The sequence below is a fragment of the Pipistrellus hanaki genome, assembly GCF_964339955.1.
Source record: "Pipistrellus hanaki genome assembly, chromosome: 17".
Taxonomy (NCBI): domain Eukaryota; kingdom Metazoa; phylum Chordata; class Mammalia; order Chiroptera; family Vespertilionidae; genus Pipistrellus; species Pipistrellus hanaki.
In genome coordinates this window covers 44334378-44354954 of record NC_140519.1, presented here as the reverse complement: position 1 = coordinate 44354954, position 20577 = coordinate 44334378, and the positions used below count along the sequence as shown (strand labels likewise).

The 20577-nt window shown below is 40.6% G+C and overlaps 2 protein-coding genes and 1 long non-coding RNA gene across 3 annotated transcripts in view; 2 read left to right on the top strand and 1 right to left on the bottom strand.

The window, feature by feature from the left end:
• LOC311612051 overlaps positions 1–17232 on the bottom strand; it is a 33855-nt gene extending 16623 nt beyond the window's left edge. Inside the window, exons 1-4 of the long non-coding RNA XR_014793205.1 lie at positions 17109–17232; positions 4789–4889; positions 1217–3212; positions 563–597 (exon numbers count right to left, since the gene is read on the bottom strand). This is a non-coding gene — a long non-coding RNA (uncharacterized lncRNA). The remainder of the gene's footprint in view (positions 1–562; positions 598–1216; positions 3213–4788; positions 4890–17108) is intronic.
• PPDPFL (pancreatic progenitor cell differentiation and proliferation factor like) lies at positions 6636–9822 on the top strand. The gene is made up of 5 exons (XM_084864772.1): positions 6636–6795; positions 6986–7082; positions 8432–8497; positions 8814–8913; positions 9654–9822. Exons 2-5 carry the CDS (start codon positions 7028–7030, stop codon positions 9664–9666), a joined length of 234 nt encoding a protein of 77 aa, XP_084720898.1. The 5' UTR covers positions 6636–6795; positions 6986–7027; the 3' UTR covers positions 9667–9822.
• Positions 17233–17371: 139 nt separating the features above from the next.
• The window catches only part of PCMTD1 (protein-L-isoaspartate (D-aspartate) O-methyltransferase domain containing 1), a 42536-nt gene continuing 39330 nt past the window's right edge, over positions 17372–20577 (top strand). Inside the window, exon 1 of the mRNA XM_084864739.1 lies at positions 17372–17615. The gene's annotated coding sequence lies outside the window, so the exon portion shown is untranslated. The remainder of the gene's footprint in view (positions 17616–20577) is intronic.

Below are 20577 nucleotides of genomic sequence, written 5' to 3'. Positions count from 1 at the left end.
AAATGCATCCATGTCTCCAAACTTTTTCACAGGTCTCAAAATGGTCATTATATTGATCAATGTCAAAAGTAAGTATCTAACTCAGCAGGCATAAGACTAACAGGCCAGAAACACTCTCATTGATAATGATGAATACTTAGCTCTGTTTAAAATCATAAAACCAAGAGAAATCTGTAGTAAAATCATTTTGGCTCTAGCATATTTATTACTTTCAATGCATTTTCTTACCTATCCATCTCAGCATTTAAGAAAGAAAATTTATTTGGTGAAATAATTGTTGGGGATTCCTCACAAGCTCTCCACACCCTGCCCTGCTGGACCTAGAAAATGTAGGATGTCAACTTCATGAGGCGTTCGGCCAGTTACCATGCTAATTTAGATGCTTTGCCAAAAGCAGGAAAACATGAACAGTATAACTTAAAAAATGGCAACTGAGAGACTCCTGAAAGGAGAATCCACTGAGAAATGGTCTTTGCACAGGGAGAGAAACTGTCTTCTCCCCACGCTATAAATTAGCATTGTTACTGTTCTTACAGGTTTGGCTGCCAAAGTGGTTACTCACCTCCATGATGCCTTTCCAGATGGTGCGGAGGTGACCTGTGGGTAAAATCTCAAGAATCAAGACCATTGCTTGTTACTAGTCATCAAACAATGTTTTATATTGTGATTATTGTTTGGAAACTGTTTTAGGGAGGATGTGGGTCAGAGGAGAGAAGATAAAAACTGGAGCTGATTTTTATAGTGTTTGACTCTTTGCAGAGTGGGCAACTGACTCATTTTCTTCATTCAAGAGTAATACAGAAATGAGGAAGGCACTGGGCCTAATTCTTTGCTTCAAAGGGACCATGAAAGAGAGAAGAAGAGAAAGATGTGTAGGTCAGGTAAACAATGTTAGTAAGGGCACATGGTGGTAGTGACTAAGGTCACAAGTTGATGTCTAGACTGTTCAATAAAGCAAAAGGTACATGTCAGAAATGAGGACACTGGAACATGATGGTGATATAAGCTTTTGCTCCTAGCAATTCAGCATCTGGAGATCCATTTTCTTTGGTGGATCCCACAATTTGAACCTCTCATAATGGAAGTCAGAGTGATTTTCATGGTCAGAGTGCAGGCTAGGCTGTGTAACAAGACTAGAACACAATGTCTCAAAAGAGAACTTTATTTCATTCTTATGTAAGAACAGCTGTCCCACCCATGAGCTTTGACCACTTACCTCTGGCAGGAAGTTTGGGCAAGTGGATTGGTCTTTAAATACATGACCTTAAAGATGAACCTCATACTTCACATATTTCACTGGCCCTCGCCAATTCCTAGCTGGAAGGGAGGCTGAGATATGTAGTCTCTGGTTAAATGGACTGTGATCACTGAATTCAAAAGAAAAGAATAGATCCTGAAGGACTGTTAGCAATAGTTGCTACAAGGATGTGTCCTCTAACTATGCAGGTACATATAAGCTGACCGAGGGTTAGCCAATGAGATCAGTTCCACTGGGTGCTTTGGACTAGGTCATAGCTGACAGCAGCATCTTCCTCATATTCTACCTGGGTGTGTCCTAAGTAGTAGGTGCCTTCCTGCTTGAGTGTACTTGCTTCCTGCCACATTCTAACCATGGTTCCTCTTGGGTAGCTCCCCAGAAGTGTAACAGCTTTCAGAACAGCATGCATAATATTTCATATATCAGCTGAAACACGGGATTCATTGGGAAAGCTTATGAGCCAGAGTTCAACAAGAGAAGGCACTCTAAACCCCAGATTCCCATTACTCCCCCAGGAGGCACACAGGGCAGGCTTTCCTGGAGAATGTGCTGTAATACTTCATTCTTACGATTCTCCCTTCTTAGAGGGTGATACAATGTTCTCGGTGGAGAACTAAACAGACTGCATGTTAGAAGGCAAAACAAAACAAAACAAAACAAAAAACCGTAGCCCTGGCTGGTGTAGCTCAGTTGGTTGAGCCTCACCCCATGCACTGAGTGGTCTCTGGTTCAATTCCTGGCCAGGGCACATGCCTGGGTTACAGGCCTAATCCCTGGTAGGGGGGTGAGCAAAAGGCAGCACAGGTGTTTCTCTCCCTTTCTCTCTAACATCAATAAAAACTTACTTTTTTTAAAAAAGGCAGACTATATTTGGGGTGCCCACTTTTTAGAGGAATTGTCCAGGGAAGCCAGTAGCCCAGCTCTTGGAATGTGAGGTTGGGCCATTTTAGCTCCTTGTGCCACAGGGAAGCTCAGTTTGACTGCACTCCCCCCCAGTCACCACTCAATGACTGAGCGATCAGACAACTGCATGAGGGCTCTTGGGATCTCATTGGATGATTTCGCTTCTCAGATCTAGCTCTCTGTGTTTCCTATTGATTTTTATGAATTATTTTCCACTCTTCTCTCTCCTTCCAGAGGAAATTAGTTTCTGTTGTATACAACCATGACAACTGACTAACAGACTATTTGTAACCCAGAGAAATTTAAAACAAACAAGCAAATGAATTATATATTTTGGGACTGGATCTCAAATAAAGTAAGATATTATTGTTCCCATTTTATATATTAGGTGTAGAAGCCCAGAAATAGTCACTATTTATTGGTAATTTTACCTAAAACAATTATTAAATGGAAGTGGTTTAATGCAGACTGCCATGCCTTTGAAAGCACCTGGTACACATGTTCATTTGCAGTCTTGGTTATTACAGGTGACCAATCTGTACTTAACATGATACTTTTACTGGTGTGGATATTACTACATATTTCAAATACCTGACATCTTGTATTTATAACTATTAGATCTAGACAGTTTAAGCCTTCCAGGACAGTAAGAATTGATCTTCTTATACAGCTCAATCGGCGAATCGTCTGACAATACAGGGTCATAATGAATTATCTCAAGCTTAACCATTTTTCTTGCCATGGATTTCCATGCTCTACAAAACAGCAACCTGATGTGTATTTACTATTTCCCTCAATGTCAATTAAATTAAGAAGAGTAACAGTATCTTATATGTGGTAAAGAGATCACCTGCCAGAAAAGTTGTAGTTGATTTAACTTAGTGCTCACTCCTTCAATCTACTGCTCTCTTTGGAAGCTACGTGCATACAGGTAATGAGGTGTCATTTGGGAGCATCTTGCAACTTCTCTGATGAGACACGGTAATGATAGCTCCATCTCCCATGCTGGTTTGAAGCATGTCATCACAGCCGAGTATTCACTCTCCTCTTGCTATAATCAAAGAGAAATGTTAGCATAACTCAATTCTAGGAAAAAAGACGCTAAAGATGTGGTTGTAACCAATTCCAACCATTAGATATTAAATAAAAAACATGAATCAGAAAATAATCAGGTAAACATTAGCCTCTTCAATTAATCTGCAAATGTGTAAGCACATTCACTGTTTGTACCAACTGCTATGTGTGTGTGAGATCAATTAGTGGAGGAAGATCTAATTAATACTATGTAAAAGCAATATTTGAAGGAAAAATAACTGAAAATTCTCCAAGTGAAAAAGATGAGCTTGTGGGTGAAATGTACATCCTGAGTATAATACAGAATTAATAAAGCAAATTCTATACTTAGACAAATCCGGTACAACTGCAGAATAGACTTATTAAAAGACTTAAAGTTGAGTATCTATGGTAATAAAAATGGGTTAAATGCTAATGGATTAAACCCATATTTTTAACAAGTGTGTATTTGTATGTAAAATTAGAAAAAATCATACAGATAAGGTACTTATAAGTACTTTCTAAAATGAAATAGTACAGTGAGTTAAAAATAAAGAGATGCAAAAAAGTACCCATGTCTGTATTTAAAAAAAAAACCAAAAAAAACTTGTGCACCAATATTAATATTAAATCTATTAGTATCTAGGGCAAAAGAGTTAATGCTAATAACGACCTACAGAGAAGATATTACAATCATTATTTGTATGCATATAGCTACAAATATAAGATAAAAATTAATAGAATTAGATAGTATCACACTAGAAACTGGTGGATTAAGCAGTAACATTATTTAACAAAATTAGGTAACAAGACCTAATGGACCTACTTAATGATTGTATGAAATAAATAAAAGAATATTTATTATTCTCAAACTCGAGGCCCGATGCAGGAAATTCTTGCAAGAGGAGGCCTTCCTTCCCCTGGCTGCCTGCACTGGCTTCGTTTGGAAGGACATCTGGGAGGATGACCAGTCTAATTAGCAGATTACGCTTTTATTATAATAGATATACAGAAAGCCATTGAGGAAGATGTGGCCATTGTCTGTCCCAGAAGCTGAACCCAGGACAGAATGGAGGTTGCTTTCTGCAAACCCCTTTAGAGACTGTCTGATCATAATTGATGATCATCCTTACAGAAATCAACACCACGCTTTTTCTCCTGCTGTGTGCTGGTTCCTGAAATAGGTATTGTCCTGACCTGGGCAAGCACGTAAAGTACTTTCCGTACCTGATACCATTCACGTACTCATACCCATGACTACCACTCCAATGACCCTTCACACCGTATAATTCTTGGTGCCTGCCACGCGGTGAGGGGATCCATTTCATCTTGTAGCTGCCCAAGACATGCCTCAGATGTAAGCTTTTCTTAATAAACTCTATTAATTTCCAGGCCAAAGTGACCAGTCTCTTTCTTAAAGAGGTAGATTTTTAGTCTAGGGGCTTTTCCCTGGTTTGGGTATACTAACATCCATTTTAAAAAACTATTTCAGCCGTGATTAGTTTGGCTCAGTGATATAGCGTCAGCCTGCGGATTCAAGGGTCCCGGTTTCGATTCCGGTCAAGGGTATGTACCTTGGTTGCAGGCACATCCCCAGTGGAGGTGTGCAGGAGGTGGCTGATCGATGTTTCTTTCTCACTGATGTTTCTGACTCTCTATCCCTCTCCTTTCCTCTCTGTAAAAAATCAATAAAATATATATTTTTAAAAAGACAGAAAATAATGAAATATACAATCAAGAAACAAAAATAGTTCTATAAAAGAATAGGAAAAAAACCAAAAAAAAAACCAAATTAAAAAAACACCTCCTACTAATCAAGCAAAAAATGGCAGAAGTAAATAATACTGGCAACATAAAGGAGCCATACCAGGTGGAGATGTTGAATGCCATCTTACTTAATAGACAAACATGTAAATGGACCATCCCTCCGTTACATCCACAGCCAATCAGGAGTGAGTATGCAAATTAACAGGATAAAGATGGGGGCTAATTTGCACATGCATTCCTGGATCGGCAAGGAGGGGCGGGACGCCTGCTATGAGGGGGAGGAGGGCAGCGGAGGGAGCTACAAAAGTGGTGCTCAGGCTGGGAGTGAGGACTTGCAGGCTCCCAGGCAGCCGGGAGCGAAGCCAGGGGCAGGAAGGCCTATTCTTGCACGAATATCGTGCAATGGGCCTCTAGAATTAAATGTTTTGAATAGCCAAGACTGGTTTGGCTCAATGGATAGAGCGTCGGCTTAGGGACTGAAAGGTCCCGGGTTCGATTCCGGTCAAGGGCATGTACCTTGGTTGCGGGCATATCCCCAGTGGGGGGTGTGCAGGAGGCAGCTGGTCGATGACTCTCTCTCTCATCGATGTTTCTAGCTCTCTATCTCTCTCCCTTCCTCTCTGTACAAAATCAATAAAATATATTTTTTAAAAAATAATGTTTTGAATAAATTTGAATCTAGCTGACTTGGGTAATTTTATAGTAATGCTGCATTACAAGTATTATTAATTTAAGCTGGTTAAACTGAGCCACCAAATAAATTGAGAATCCCCTCAATGTAAAGAGGAGCCACATTTGATCCACAGGTAAACTAAGTCTATATAATGGCAGAATAGTTTATATAAGGAATATTAGTAAAATTGGAATAGTACATTAGCTTTTGTATCAACAAGCAATATTGATATAATGTGATAACCATACAATTCCTCCTGAACCCATGATTACCATTTCTTGTATCATCCCCACTAGAATTTTTAAAAAAATATATTTGATTTTTTACAGAGAGGAAGGGAGAGGAATAGAGAGTTAGAAACATCGATGAGAGAGAAACATCAATCAGATGCCTCCTGCACACCTTCTACTGGGGATGTGCCCACAACCAAGGTACATGCCCTTGACTGGAATCGAACCTGGGACCTCTCAGTCCACAGGCTGACGCTCTATCCACTGAGCCAAACCGGTTTCGGCCCCACTAGAATTCTTAACTCATGGTCCGTCAAGTTTTACAGTACATGTCCCTTCGCACAAAGACTTCCGTGTTCCGTGTTCTTCACTGTTTTCTGTGATCCTGTGACTCTGCCTTGCATCATGTGTTTGTGGGTATGCCCAATCCCCCAGCTGGCCCGCTGCCTGTCTGTTGTGCCCCATTTGGAGGCCAGCAGAGTGCTTCCCCCCAGAATGTGTGATGGTATCCACTGCTGAGAAGGTGTGTGACAGTTACCTCCTTCCCTACAGAAGGCAGCTATCATAGCGGTGACCTTCTAGAGGGCAAGTGCAAAACAATGTCTGAGCCAGGTCTGTCCGTGCCGCAGGCGGCCCCACTTGGCACACTGGCACGATCGCAGAGCAAACAGGACGAGAGCTTGCCCGCGCTGCCGCTGGCTGGCTGGGTGCCCCCCTGGCCTCCCTTCACCCACAGCTCAGGTTTCATCCTTCTAAATATAAGGGGTCCCCGACTCTGCACAGTGTCCCTGGGCCTTTGGGGGCAACGCAGTCTATCATGGATCACTACAAATTGTTTTAAACTATGCATTTTCTGAGAACACTTTAGAATCACACTTATTTTAAAAGAACAACTTGAAGAAAAGAAATAGGTAAGTGACTATAAACACGGCTGTGTTCGTATTTTTTCTTTTACCTTTAGGTTAGGTTTATTTCAGACTAAAATTATTTATTACGTGGTATGAAATTATGTTGCTTTGCAAAAAATATTCATGTGGGGGGGAAGAAATGAAGCTCCATGTTATTGACGTCAACCTCTCTTTCCCTGTCCCCGTTACTCAGACTGCTGTTCACAGACTCTGGTACTTGCTCACGGAATCAACGATGGCGTCGGTACCTTCTGTTGGTTGCCTCCTGGCCAAAAACCAGTATTATCGAAGTAAGTAATATCATCACTAGAGGACCCCTAGAGAATACGGTACGAAGGGATGTCTGAAGGATATTAGTAACCCTGGTCATTTTAAGGTAGAAGGAAGACTGATGTGACAGTGAAGGACATAGGAATAGAATTCATTGGAGACCTCTCCATATCAGTATTACCAAGGAAGGCTCATTTCTTTAACTATGTTATATTGTATTAATAAGGCCTCTAACACATAAATAAATGATCAGTTATCATTTCAAAATAATGTTTATTTCAATACGTTGCCTTTAATAGGATACATTAAAAACCAATACTTTTATAAAAATAAAATATTCATTTTTGTAGAAAAGAAGGGATATCAAAACTATGCTTCATGGGTTTTCTAATTTCGACTTTGCTGCTATGGATAATAGGTTAGCATCTATCATGACAGTTTTTTCTATCCATCTGTATTTATAGCTTAATAGAAAATTGTAGCTCTTAAACTCAGAAATTTCATTAAATAAAATAATGCACTTTAAAACCAACTTATCGCCCTGGCTGGTTTGGCTCAGCTGGATAGAGCGTCAGCCTGCGGATTAAGGGGTTCCAGGTTCAGTTCCAGTCAAGGATACATGCTTGGGTTGTGGGCTCGATCCCCAGCAGGGGGCATGCAGGAGGCAACCAATCAATGATTCTATCATCATTGATGTTTCTTTCTCTCTCTTCCTTACTGAAATCAATAAAAATATATTTAAAAAAACAACTTATCATTTATTGAAAATATGCCAGCAACATGTAAAACACTCTTATTTCAAGATGATTCTAACTCTGTGTTGGAAACATCTATTGATTTATCCTTTTTACATTAAGATTAAGTTAGGCTCATTTACTTACTATAGTCACAGAAGTTATTTTTATATTCTGGTTTTAAAAGACTTACATGTTTCAAATACAACTATAACACAAGTAAACTTTATATTTTTTAAAAGTAACTCCTTTATTTTTAAATATGATGGCCTTTGAATGCTATTTAAATATATACACATGTAATATTTTAATGCAATAAAATAATACTCATTTTTTATTTTATATTTCCTAAAATTTTTAATTTTATAGCATTTAAAACATATTTTAAATTCTATATCTATATCTCTGGAAAGAGAATGTTTACCATTGAAAGGAATATATCATATTAGTAAAAAATGTAATAAGCTTTATTATTCTGGAAGACTTTGCAATTGCTAATTTACTTAATTTTTAAATTCATAAATGTATGACCTAGAAGTAAATAATTTCAAACCATACTACTTGAGAGTTTAGAAATAAATATGTATTTGTTTGCTTGTTATGTATTTGTTCATTCATTATTGTTTCTTTTATAGAGCCCAGTATTTCTTCAGTTAGCTCTGACTCTGTTAACTTCATAGATGAAGACAAGCACCTTCAAGGTATTTAGTTTATTTCTTATAGCATCACCCTCATTATTTTTGTTTTGAATCTCTCAAAAATTTTGATAAGGTCCTAGCCAGTTTGGCTCAATGGATAGAGTATTGGACTGAGGAGTGAAGGGTCCTGGATTGGATTTCTGTTAAGGGCACACACCCGGGTTGTGGGCTCAATCCCCAGTAGAGGGTGTGCAGGAGGCAGCCATCAATGACTCTTCTTATCACTGATGTTTCTATCTCTCTCCCTCTCCCTTCTTCTCTGTCTGAAAATCAATAAAAATGTTTTTTATAAGGAAGTAATATAAATTTTATTTGACAGGGTTACCTGATATGGCAGAATCCACCTGGTGGCTTAAATCCTTCTTTCATTCTGAACCTGTGCTTTCAACTGAAATAAGAAAAGAACTGTTGGCTAGTGGGTAAGTCTCAGCCTTTTCTTACTTACTAATAGTGAATGAAGCAATGCAGGTAGTAATTCTTAACCAATAAGATAAAATTGTTTCTTGAGGACAATGTAGGCTTTGGTATAAAGCATAATTGTGGGATAGAGAGGGACAATTGCTCCCTATTCTCGTTAATTAACCATAAGTCAGATCATGAGCACTTTCATTCTATCACTAAAGTGTGACTGAAAAGTCATATGTCAATTTTTATTATTATTTAAGAGGGATAGATTGGGAATCAGAGGCAAGGTTCTAAATGATTTTTTATTAATACCATTAGAAAACAAATCACAGTTATTTAGTTGCTGTCTTAAACAACCTAGGTTAGTCCCACTAGGTTTTTAAAAGTATTTATTTTGTCTTTTAGACGAAGGCTAATACTAACACTGATGACCAGCCACTAAACTGCATTAAAATAATGATGACATTCATAGATTCTGATATTAAAATTAAAGTTTTGATTAATTTTCTAATATAATTTTTAAATAGAATCAATTAAGTATTGATACTTTTTAAAATCAAAGGAAGACAATTTTCAAAAAGACACATTCTTTACTCTATTAAGTGCATTGATTTGAATTACCTAGGTAAGTATTTTACTTACTTTCTACTTTAGTTGGACTATAAAGACAACTTACAGATAAGCATTGCTCAGCTAATCATCTTTGTACTGCAATTTAATGAACATAGTTGTAACAACTGTCTATTTTATACAGCACTACCTGTTGATTCTGACAATCAAAATGCCTCTACCTGCTGAGCTGCTACAAATGCGAACAACACCCTTCAGCTCTCAAGTTATTCCAGATAACTCTTTTCCATCGTAAAATCCATCTATGTTTCTAAAAATTTAATTATTTTCAATTAAAAAAATTTTAGACTCTTTATGTTTGTTGAATTATTTATAATGCCTTAAAACGGAAGTATTGATACCTAATAAAATGGTTTAAAGGTCAATGGATTCAAATGTGTAGAAGAGTTGTAAAAATTTTATTTTGAATCATGAACATTGAAAACAGCAAACTACCCATAAATACATTACCTGTTTGATACATTGCTATACATCTAAACAACTGTTCATTGTGTGGACTTTAAAATTTATAATTTTAGCAATATTTAACAACACAGAAAATTATGATACAATGTTAAGTGAAAACTGTAGAATAATCTATATATGGATGATTTTAGTTATATTAAAAATATATATGCATAAGACTGAAAGGCAATATAACAAAATAGTAATAGTGGCTATTTTGGGAGGTAGGATTATGGGTAGTTTTCATTTCCTTATTCATATATTTCTATAACTCTAATTTTCTAATGTTAAAAAAGGAGCACTGGAATAAATTTTCTGAATGTAAATATATCCTACATTAGTTTGAGTATTTCCTACTTTCCTCAATATTGGGTGGATAATACCTAAGCAGTTTCAATTTAAAAGTTTCTGTATACTGCTTACAAATATTTTTCAATGTAAGGTAACAAATGATTAGAAATTAGGGATGATGAACTGACTCTGAGGTAGATAATCATATGATGTTTCAAGGCAGATGTTGCATTAAACATCCCGTAAAGTATACTGTTTATTATCCAACTGTCTTCTTTTCCCATCACGTAACCATGATAAACAGCAGACTATTTTCAGCAGTGGGCACTACTGACCACTTACTTCTCTTTCTAAATGGGAAATGCCTTCCTTCAATTTGGTGACCATCTATCACTTTGCTGTCAATGAAGGAGACTCATATATCACTTTGGCCCAAAAGCATATCATTGTTTACACATCATTGGTTGTGGTTTTTTTCCCCCTGGTTGTTTGCATTTATAAATTTTATACATTTGTAGAGGCCAGTTAAAGTTTTGGACTATATATTTCACTTGGCTTTAGTTCTAACATCAAATTACATTAATTGAAGATTGACTAGCACTTATCACAATTATAATCTTACATCTGTTTGTCTAGCTACTTGTTTTCCCCACTGCACCACAAAATACCTGAGACCAGGGTCTTATCTGTTCTCCAAAGTTTATACCCAGATTCAGACACATCAACAAGTATTTGTCAAATGAAGGACAATGGTCTTTAGGGAGAACTGGCTCCTCTCTTAAGAAGTGTTACATTTCAGCCAAAACCGGTTTGGCTCAGTGGATAGAGTATAGGCCTGTGGACTGAAAGGTCCCATGTTCGATTCCTGTCAAGGGCATGTACCTTGATTGCGAGCACATCCCCAGTAGTGGGTGTGCAAGAGGCAGCTGATCGATGTTTCTCTCTCATTGATGTTTCTCTCTATTCCTCTTTCTTCCTCTCTGTAAAAAATCAATAAAATATATATATATTTTAAAAAGAAGTGTTACATTTCAGTAAAAAATAGTAACTACTAAATTAATAAAGAAAATATTTTTCAAATAGTGATAATGCTGTAAAGCAAACAAAAGGTATTCTGCTGAAGAGTGATTGAGATAAGGACAGAGGTTGAGGGAAGGCTGCCTTCCTTGGTGTGGTTAGGAAAGACATCATTGAGAAGGTGACATGCGGACTGAGTCCTAAAAAAAGGGAAGGAGCCAAATTTGTGAAAAGTACTCGAGGCAGATAAAATAGCCAGTGCCACTGCCATCACGGTTGTCAGGTGACAGCTGCTTTGAAAGAATTTGTCAGTCTGATCCGACTGGAAGGCATTTTAGAGACAAAACAGGCAGGTTTTAGGGAATAAAGAGGGTCCAAGCTCCAAAATGCTTAACATATTTTCACAGAGGATAGAGAAATGTCAACAGATACTGGGAAGAGGGAGACATACTTTCACAGGAGATGGAGGAATGTTGCAAGATAAGGGGGGAGATAAAGAAGAGGGCACCATGTGGATTTTGGACTTCGAAACTGGTATCCTACAAAGGAGTGACCAATTAGGAAAGCACAGGGTCACAAAATGGGGAATGGGTCCAATCAGAAGGAAGCATAGACAAAAAACTTCCAGCCTTTAAAACCTTAGAAAAGGGGCTTAGTTGGTTATCCCCTTGGGAATTCCTCCCTATGCGGGAGTCTGTATTTGCTTCCAATTAATGTCCACCCTTTTACTAACAAGTCCATTTAGTCTGAGAATTTTATTCGTCAAACTTTGTGAGGCAAGAACCTGCAAGGGGGGAGATCTGCTCCCCACACCCCATGTTTCACAACTGCTTATGCTTTTTGGACTGCCTTTATCATTTAGCATGACCTTCAAATTAGGCAACAGTGAACACTCTTCCAGGGTGTTTGGCGTGAATCAGGCTCTGTAAATATCTCTTTGAAAAGACACAGAATTTAAATCTCATTTAGCCAGCATTTCTGCTAAGAGGAATCATGTTGATTATTTAGGCCAAGGTTTTGTTTTAGGATTTTTCACTTAACAGTTTCTACCCTAATAATGGATTGGTTGCCAAAGTTTCTAATATTTTAATATTTTCAGCAAACTATTCATATTAGTGGGATTTAAAAAAAAAATACTCTATTTGAAAACCAGTTGGTTCTAGCCAATTTCTCATAATTACTGTGTTCAAGATTATCAACCTATTTAGAGCATGAAGAATCTATAAATACTAGTTGTTACTTCACTGCCTGGTTATATACACTATCATGAATAGCATCCTTGAACGAGAACAATGACAGCAAGAAAACATCACTTTATGGATCAAAGGACTGAGAGAGGTTCATAGAGGAATAAATATTGGAGTAGGTTCATGAACAATGAGTATAATTTCCTTAGATAGGACATAATATTATAGAAATTGGAAATACCAGGAATGGAGTATTTTCTCCAAAAGAAGCCTATTTTCTATGCAATGTCATATCTACAATTACACATATTTTGGAAAATAAATTATTTTGTAATTTAAACCAAACCTTAGCATTCATCAGAATTGCCCAGAGGACTTGTTAACTTGGTGTGAAGAAGTTGGATGCCTCTTTCCCAGAAAAAATTTTTAGAACAATAGGTTTAAACAGAGTCTTTTTCACTTTCCTCTGGATAGATATTTTAATGTTATCATAGAGCTCTTGATCCTTAATTTTGACAATACTGTTTAATATGTATAGTAATCATAAGTGGTAACAGAGGAACACAATACAAGGAGATATCTATACATCTCCATATATATAAAAAGCCCATGGTCATAATGCCCACACAACCAGTCACCAGGAGGCGCACTGCTAGGTCCCACCTCCTGTGGTGCGTCTGGCACAGTGGGTTTGGGGACTCCAATTTCGCGCACTGGGCTTCTAGTCTTGTAATAAAAAAAAGTGCTAAAGGCTTTTGATAAAGGATGTAAGTTAGAAGGTTCCCTTTCACTTCTGTCATCTCTAAGACTGCTTTATATTTTCCCAATTTGTAAATTATATAGATATCACTTTTCTGGAATCTAAGGTCTTAAGCTTTCTCCTTCGTTTTCAAATTCCAGTCCTATTCCAGAAAACATTACCTTATTCCTAACAAACTAAGTTTGTTTTTTAAAGTCAATAAGGAAATGCTGGTGTGTTGTTTTTGTTTTTCAAATAGAAAAGTAAGTACAGTGAAACAAATTCTCTTTGAGAAGGAAGTATTTGTTGTTGTTTTTCATGAGGGAGGGCAAGAGGTGATGGTCTTATAACTGTACTGACAATAACATAAGGAAATAAAATTGCTGAACAAAACAGTTCCATATTGACCAGAATTTAGTTCTGAGTTTCCCCTAGACATTGTAGGTCAAATGAAAGATATAAAGAAATTATTTCAGGCCTCTCAGACCAGACTTGGCACTATAATCCATAATCAGATAACTAGATAATTTAAAATTAATCTGGGCAATACATGGACACCTCCAATTCTGAGGCTGAAGAAAACATGCAACAACTCTATCATGCTTCTGGGAAATGTGAACTCCAAGGATGGTGATAGTTTGTATGCATAATTTGATTTACTTTAATCAGCATGTGTTGAATGTGTTATGTATTGAAATAATAGAACATTTCCACTTTACAAGGCTACTGCCTACACAGTGTTCTATATTCACAAAGCATTCACTTTGGGTATTTTCTGATTAATATTAAAATTTAGGAAATTTGGTAATGAAGAAGTTATTATAGCAAGTTGTATTAGTGCTGTTGCAAGGACCAGACTTGCTGCAACGATGGACTGATAATTATAGGAATAAATTGTCTGTGGGCTATCTAAATGAATCAAAGTCTAAAGAAATCTCTAAGCGACTCTAGGTTATGGAATAATTTCCATTCAACAAATGCAAAGTAACAACAATGTGGCAAACACTGTACTACCCTGTTTCCCCGAAAATAAGACATTATTATATTAATTTTTTCTCCCAAAGTTGCGCTACGTCTTATTTTCAGGGGATGTCTTATCTTTTCATGTGCTAGGTCTTATTTTTGGAGGATATCTTATTTTCGGGGAAACACGGTATGCACTGGAGAGCATCAGTGAACACAAGAAGCATGACCAGACTTTGTAGATTACAAATTAGGAGACACGCACTCACCAGAAGTAAATCATGCATGAAAGATGCTAAATGGAGGCATAATCATAAACGGTCAGAAGGTGGAGATGGGGTGGCCTCATGGGATGTGTCACTGGAAGATACATAGTCGATGGCTTTTTTGCTATTCAACTACTTCCACACAAGAACAGTACTTAATCCTGTTTATTAACAAAGTACTTATTAACACAGTCTCATTAAAAATGATCTGTGGTCAACTTTAATGCTATGGAGGAAAAAGAGAAAAAAGCCTTAGAACTCTGAAAAATTGCTATAGCAGAATGGAGAAAAGAAACACATTAAGAAAACCGGGGAAAGGCTGCAGCGGTCCAGTTTAGCTGTTTCCTCGTTTAACCATTTCTACTCATTGTGCTTATGGCAAGATATTTTCAAGGGCTAAAATGTCTGCTTGGAATAGCAGAAAGCTGCTAATCCTTATAATCCTAATAAAATTGTTATATGACCCCGTCACGGTTAGGAGTGCCCTGGGACCAGGCAAAGGGACAAAGAATCCAAGATCACCAGCTCTAATCCACAAGCCTTTGCAGTGAGCAGCAACTCTGTCTTGTTTGCAAGTGATTTTGTGATTTCAGCTTTGATGTAGCTTGCCTGTGCTTTTAGGAATATATGAATTAAACACTTGCAAATAACCAACTATGGTGAGAATCAGGAACCTGGGCATCAAGAATGTGGTAACCAATTCTAATTTACCTTACACAACCTGTTGAGTGCAGCTAGCCTATAATCACTAACACATCTGAAAATCAAAACCCAACAGTATGCAAGTAACGCAACCCTACTAAGTGCCACAAACACATTAGGGAATAGGAGAGCCATTATGCTGACCCCTAAGTTACAGTACTTTACAGGAAGACATCCTGCTTTCTATGCATACTACCACTCACTCTTCAAAGTACGAACCGCCCGTTTACTGACGAGGTTCACTGGCGCAGCATTTTCCCAGCTCTCCTGACACTATGTCTTCATCCCTCTTCTCACCCTTCTGTCCCTCCTCCTCCTCAAAAACCTTTCCTTCTGGTCACCGTCTATGGGATGTTTAAACAAGCCGCGAGAAACTTCCTCGGTACACACCACCTTCATGGACCAGAAGTACTCAATTTACTGGGTGAACATACGTTAGCTGGGAGGCCAAAAGGGCCAAGGGCCAAGGGCCAGGCCAGAACCCGGGCCCAGTGGATACACATAAAGGCTGTGAAGAAGCTGAGGCCACGCAGGAAGATGCACAACTTACTCAAGATAAAACTGAGCAAGATCCTTGGCTCTCCTATACAGACAGTCCTTGGGTTACATCAGACTCGACATACGTCGTTTCGTGATTACCTCGCCATCTCCCATTTATATATTTAAAAAAAAAAGTTCCCATCATTTTGAAGTATGTACATGTTTTTTATTATTGATGTTTTGTATTGTTTATGTTTTTTATTATTTACAAGGTCAGGAATTGTTCTTTCTTTTAAATGTTTTTTACTGTTTCACTTCATTCCTGCTGAGTATGGGCTCCATGTGAGTGACGTAGATGCTTTCCCTAACCTGAGGACCTCGTGTATAATGAAAGGGTAAAATACAAATTGACCGACCAGCGGAATGACCGGTCACTATTATGGGCACTGACCACCAGGGGGCAGACGCTCAACGCAAGAGCTGCTCCCTGGTGGTCAGTGCCCCCGGGCCTCTAATATTTAGATAAACTGGTGAACACTTCCCACAAAAGCCTTGCCAACCTGAGAAACATTCCAACTGGGAAGAATTTCTGTGAGTTTCTTCGAGCCAAACGCTGGACCACTGCCAGGAAGCGCAATCTCAAGGGGTTGAGAGAATGGTCCGAACGGTATCGCGCCTTCCATCATTTACACATCACCATGGAGAGAGATGACCCAGGTGGATTACATCCGAGCCTCTGGTGGGAGAGAGCAAAGCGGGAACACCTCTGCGATTGGGTAAAAAGTAAAATAATAGAAACAGCCGAAACCGATTTGGCTCAGTGGATAGAGCTTAGGCCTGCGGACTGAAGGGTCCCGGGTTCCATTCCGGTCAAGGGCATGTACCTTGGTGGAGGGCACATCCCCAGTGGGGGGGTGTGCAAGAGGCAGCTGATGGATGATTCTCTCTCACCGATGTTTCTAACTCTCTATCCCTCTCTCTTCCTCTCTGTAAAGTCAATAAATATATATATATATATATATATATATATATATATGAAAGAAACATACATCTTTGACATAGGTGAGTACAGGATAGCTAACAGTCCACCATGAAGGAGATAAAACGATGAGAGGGTGGATGGTTTCCACGCCGGCGCATCGGTTGTGCCAGAGGGCATGGGGAAAGGGGAGTAAACTCAGACATCCCAAAGGAAAGTTATTGTGGATGCAAACCTCAGTAAGGCGGGCTTAGCTACGGTAACGATGGAGCTTTGTCCAGGAAGAGTCTAGCCCAGGACCGAACTCCCCACAAGAAACAACTTTTAGTTAAAAAGTTTTCCCTTCGCCATCCTGGGCGGTTCCTTCAGGGCTGCCGGGCCGCCAGCACGCCTTCCCGGAGCCCATCAGGCTCGGCCTGTGGCTCCCGCTCCCCTCCAGCCGCCACGGCGCTCAACCCCCGACAGACACCGGCTGCCCGCCCGCTCCGCACCCGGCGGCGTGAAGACGGACCTGCCCCACCGCGGGAGGGCGACCTCTTCCGCCTCCGCCGCGCCGCCACCGCCACCGCCGCCGGCTCCCCCGCGGACCCCTCCGCCGGGAGCTCCGCACTTCCGGAACCCGCGAGGCTGCCCCTGCTCTCGCGAGATCTGTCCCTGAGACCGCGCTGCCAGCCCGCCCCAGACCCCCCTCGCAAGGCCTCGCGTTGTTTAGGGTCTGAGGGGGCGGGGCGAGCCCCGAGGGGGCGTGGCCGGGATGGGGCGTCCCCGGGCCTTGTTGACATCGGCGCCCTCAGCGAGTGGCCGTCGGCGGCGCATGCCCAGGTCGCGGGGACGCGGCTCGGGAGTCCCGGGCGGACTGGCTTCCTCCGCGGCAGGTCCGGGCGCCGCCCCTCGGCGCGGCGGCGTTGGCGGCGGGGTTGGCGGCGGCGGCGGCGGGCGGCTGCCGCGGAGCTCGCGCAGTCCTGGTGCCGGAGCCTGTGCGCCGCTGCGGCGGGCCGGACCGGCCGCCTCGCCGCAGGTAACGCCGCCCCTCCCGGGGGCTCGGCCGCGCGGGTCGGCGTGTCCCGGTGCCCGGTGCTTCGCGCGGCGGCGGCGGCGGCGGAGCCGGGGCGGGGGCGGCGGGGAGGTCGGCGGCCGGGAGGTGCGGGGAGGGTGTCCAGGAGGGGATCGGGGTGTCGGAGGGGCTGTGGGGTCGGGGGCGGTGGCCTCTGAGTGATCCGCTTCGGGACACACACACCGGGGGACTCGGACCCCGCACCCCCGCGGGCCCTCCTCCGGGGCCTTTTCGGATCCGCCCCGTGACTTTCTGTTGTTTTGATTTGGAAGCGAGCGGATCCGGCCCGGGAAGGCTGGGGGTGGGGGCCGGGACGGGATGTGAGAGCTGGGGCAGGCACTCACATTTCCTTACTTTCCGTTTTTGTTTTGTTTTGTTTTTTTTGTTTTTGATTTTGATTGTTGGAGCGTTTGCTGCTGTTTGAAATCTGGTGCCCGTCCTTAGGGTGTTTGAAAGCCGGCGTAGAGAGAAGCAGTCAGGGGAAGAACCGGCGGGGGAGTAGTTATGCCAAATTGAAGATATTTTTAACTTGCAGTAGTATGTTTTTAAAAAACTGAGAAATCAGACCCATTTTTTAAAAAATGACACATGAGACTATGTGGGTACAGAGGAGAAAGGAGGGCTTTACCAATAGTCTCTATCCTCCCCCCACCCCCGATTATTATTGGCATTTTTTTTTTTAAGTTACAGAAGTACTACTACGTGCTTTGTAAGAAAAAAGAAAAAGTCAAGCAGCCAGACAATGAAGCCTCTCTCCCTGTCTTTACCCCCCTCTTCCCCGGAGTAACCAGACTTCAAGTGCATTGTGGAGCCATTCGGGGGTTTTCCGTGCATATGATAAATATGTCTTAAAAATAAAACTGGGCACCTGTATACTACGTGGTTCTTAGTAGCCAACAATCCTCGCAGATATTCTGCCATTTTACTACATACTTCATTTTTTTTTTTTTTACAAGTTGTAAAGCTGTGTTTTTCTAATTGCTGAGTCTCCAATTTTTCCCCCTAATCTTTAAAGTTTTTATTTTAAAGAAGAAACTGTAAACCAATAGTTTGAATCGTGACGTGGTACAACTTTCAGAATGTCTAAGGCCAGATGGGGGATATTTACATATTCGGCAAGTTGAGGAGTAGGTTGCCACCGAGCTGAATGGCAGGTGTAGTTTGCATGAGGCTTGGATGACTTACCTTGGTTTTGTTTGTTTGTTTGTTTTTTTGTGGTTTTTTTTTCCAGAGTAAATTTAAGTTTCTCCTACTGTAGTCAGTTGAAAACAAGTTTTAATTCCTTCAACATGGACTGGATCATGGGTGAAGAAGAGGTGAATTGGAAGGCCAGTGGCTCGGAAGTCTTATTTCAGGCAGGTTACAACAAAACAGAAACCTCAAAAAAACAGCCGAAAAACAGCCGGGGATTAAATATTTTGTTTCTAGGGAGTAAGCTGTAAATGGAAGGATGAACACAACACTGCTTCCCATGACACAGAAAGCTAGGAACTCCCCTATTACATATTGTATTTCTCTGTGCAGACGAGCTGGAGATTTTCTTGATGCAATCACTGACTTGGGAGTTGATTAAAAATGTACTGTGTGCATCTTGGTGCTGGCCTTCAGAGAGAACACAGAACTGAGTAGGATGATCACAAAGAACAGCCTGGTTCCAGCCTGAACTCTTAGGCTCCTTGGTGTAGCGTTTTGGTTATTTGGGGAACTGTTTTTAAAAGGAACCAAAAATATCCATGACATTTCAGTTATTGTTGCTGGTAATACATTCTTATAAGTATTTTCCACAAAAGCATAGGCGGTATTCTCCACATTAGATTAAAAAAAAAAAAAAAAAAAAAAAACAGGCTCTGAGAGACTAAACTGCTCAAGGTTCCATTGCCTTTTCTTTCTTTTTAAAAAAATATATTTTATTGATTTTTTTACAGAGAGGAAGGGAGAGAGATAGTTAGAAACGTCGATGAGAGCGAGTCATTGATCAGCTGCCTTGACCGGAATGGAACCCGGGACCCTTCAGTCTGCAGGCCCACGCTCTATCCACTGAGCCAAACCGGTTTTGGCTCCATTGCCTGTTCAGGTGGTGGCTGCCTTAGACTTAGGCATACTTCAGCCAAGAACCTATGTTCTCCCTCTGCCAACCTTCTTCCTGTTAATGCCAACCTGCTTCCTGTTAATGAAGATAATGAAGAGTACCTTCCAAGTTTCCCTCTTTTTTTTTTTGGTCGTAAATGTTCCTTACAAAACGGACTCATGAATAAGCTAGTAATAATACTCATTGAAAAAAATAATAATAACCCAAAGGATAGTGTGAAATTCACATGATCTTTTTAGATGAGGTTTCTGGTGGTGTATTTGTAAAATATTAAATTCCTTGAGCTGATGCCATTAACCAAGACGAAGGCAGATTGGGTTACTTTTAGTCACTTGGCTTGAGGCCCTGGCAAATTTTGAGTGTGATAGTAAATTGTATCTTGTACAGGTACTTTTGTTCCTTACTAAACATCATCGAGCCGAAACCAGTTTGGCTCAGTGGATAGAGCGTCGGCCTGCGGACTGAAAGGACCCAGGTTCGATTCTGGTCGAGTGTGTACCTTGATTGCAGGCACATTCCCAGTAGGGGATGTGCAGGAGGCAGCTGATCGATGTTTCTCTCTCATGGATGTTTATAACTTTCTATCCCTCTCCCTTGCTCTCTGTAAAAAATCAATGAACTATATTAAAAAATAAAATAAACATCATGGGGGTTGAGATTGGCTACCTTGTGCATACCTCCTACCGAGCCCACAACCTGGGCCTGTGCCCTGACCGGGGATTGAATCAGTAACCTCTTGGTTCATGGGTCAAGGGTTAACCACTGGTCCACACTGGCTGAGCTAATCTCAGCCAGTGTGGATAATCTCATTGCATTTAGCCTTTTTTTTTTATGGAC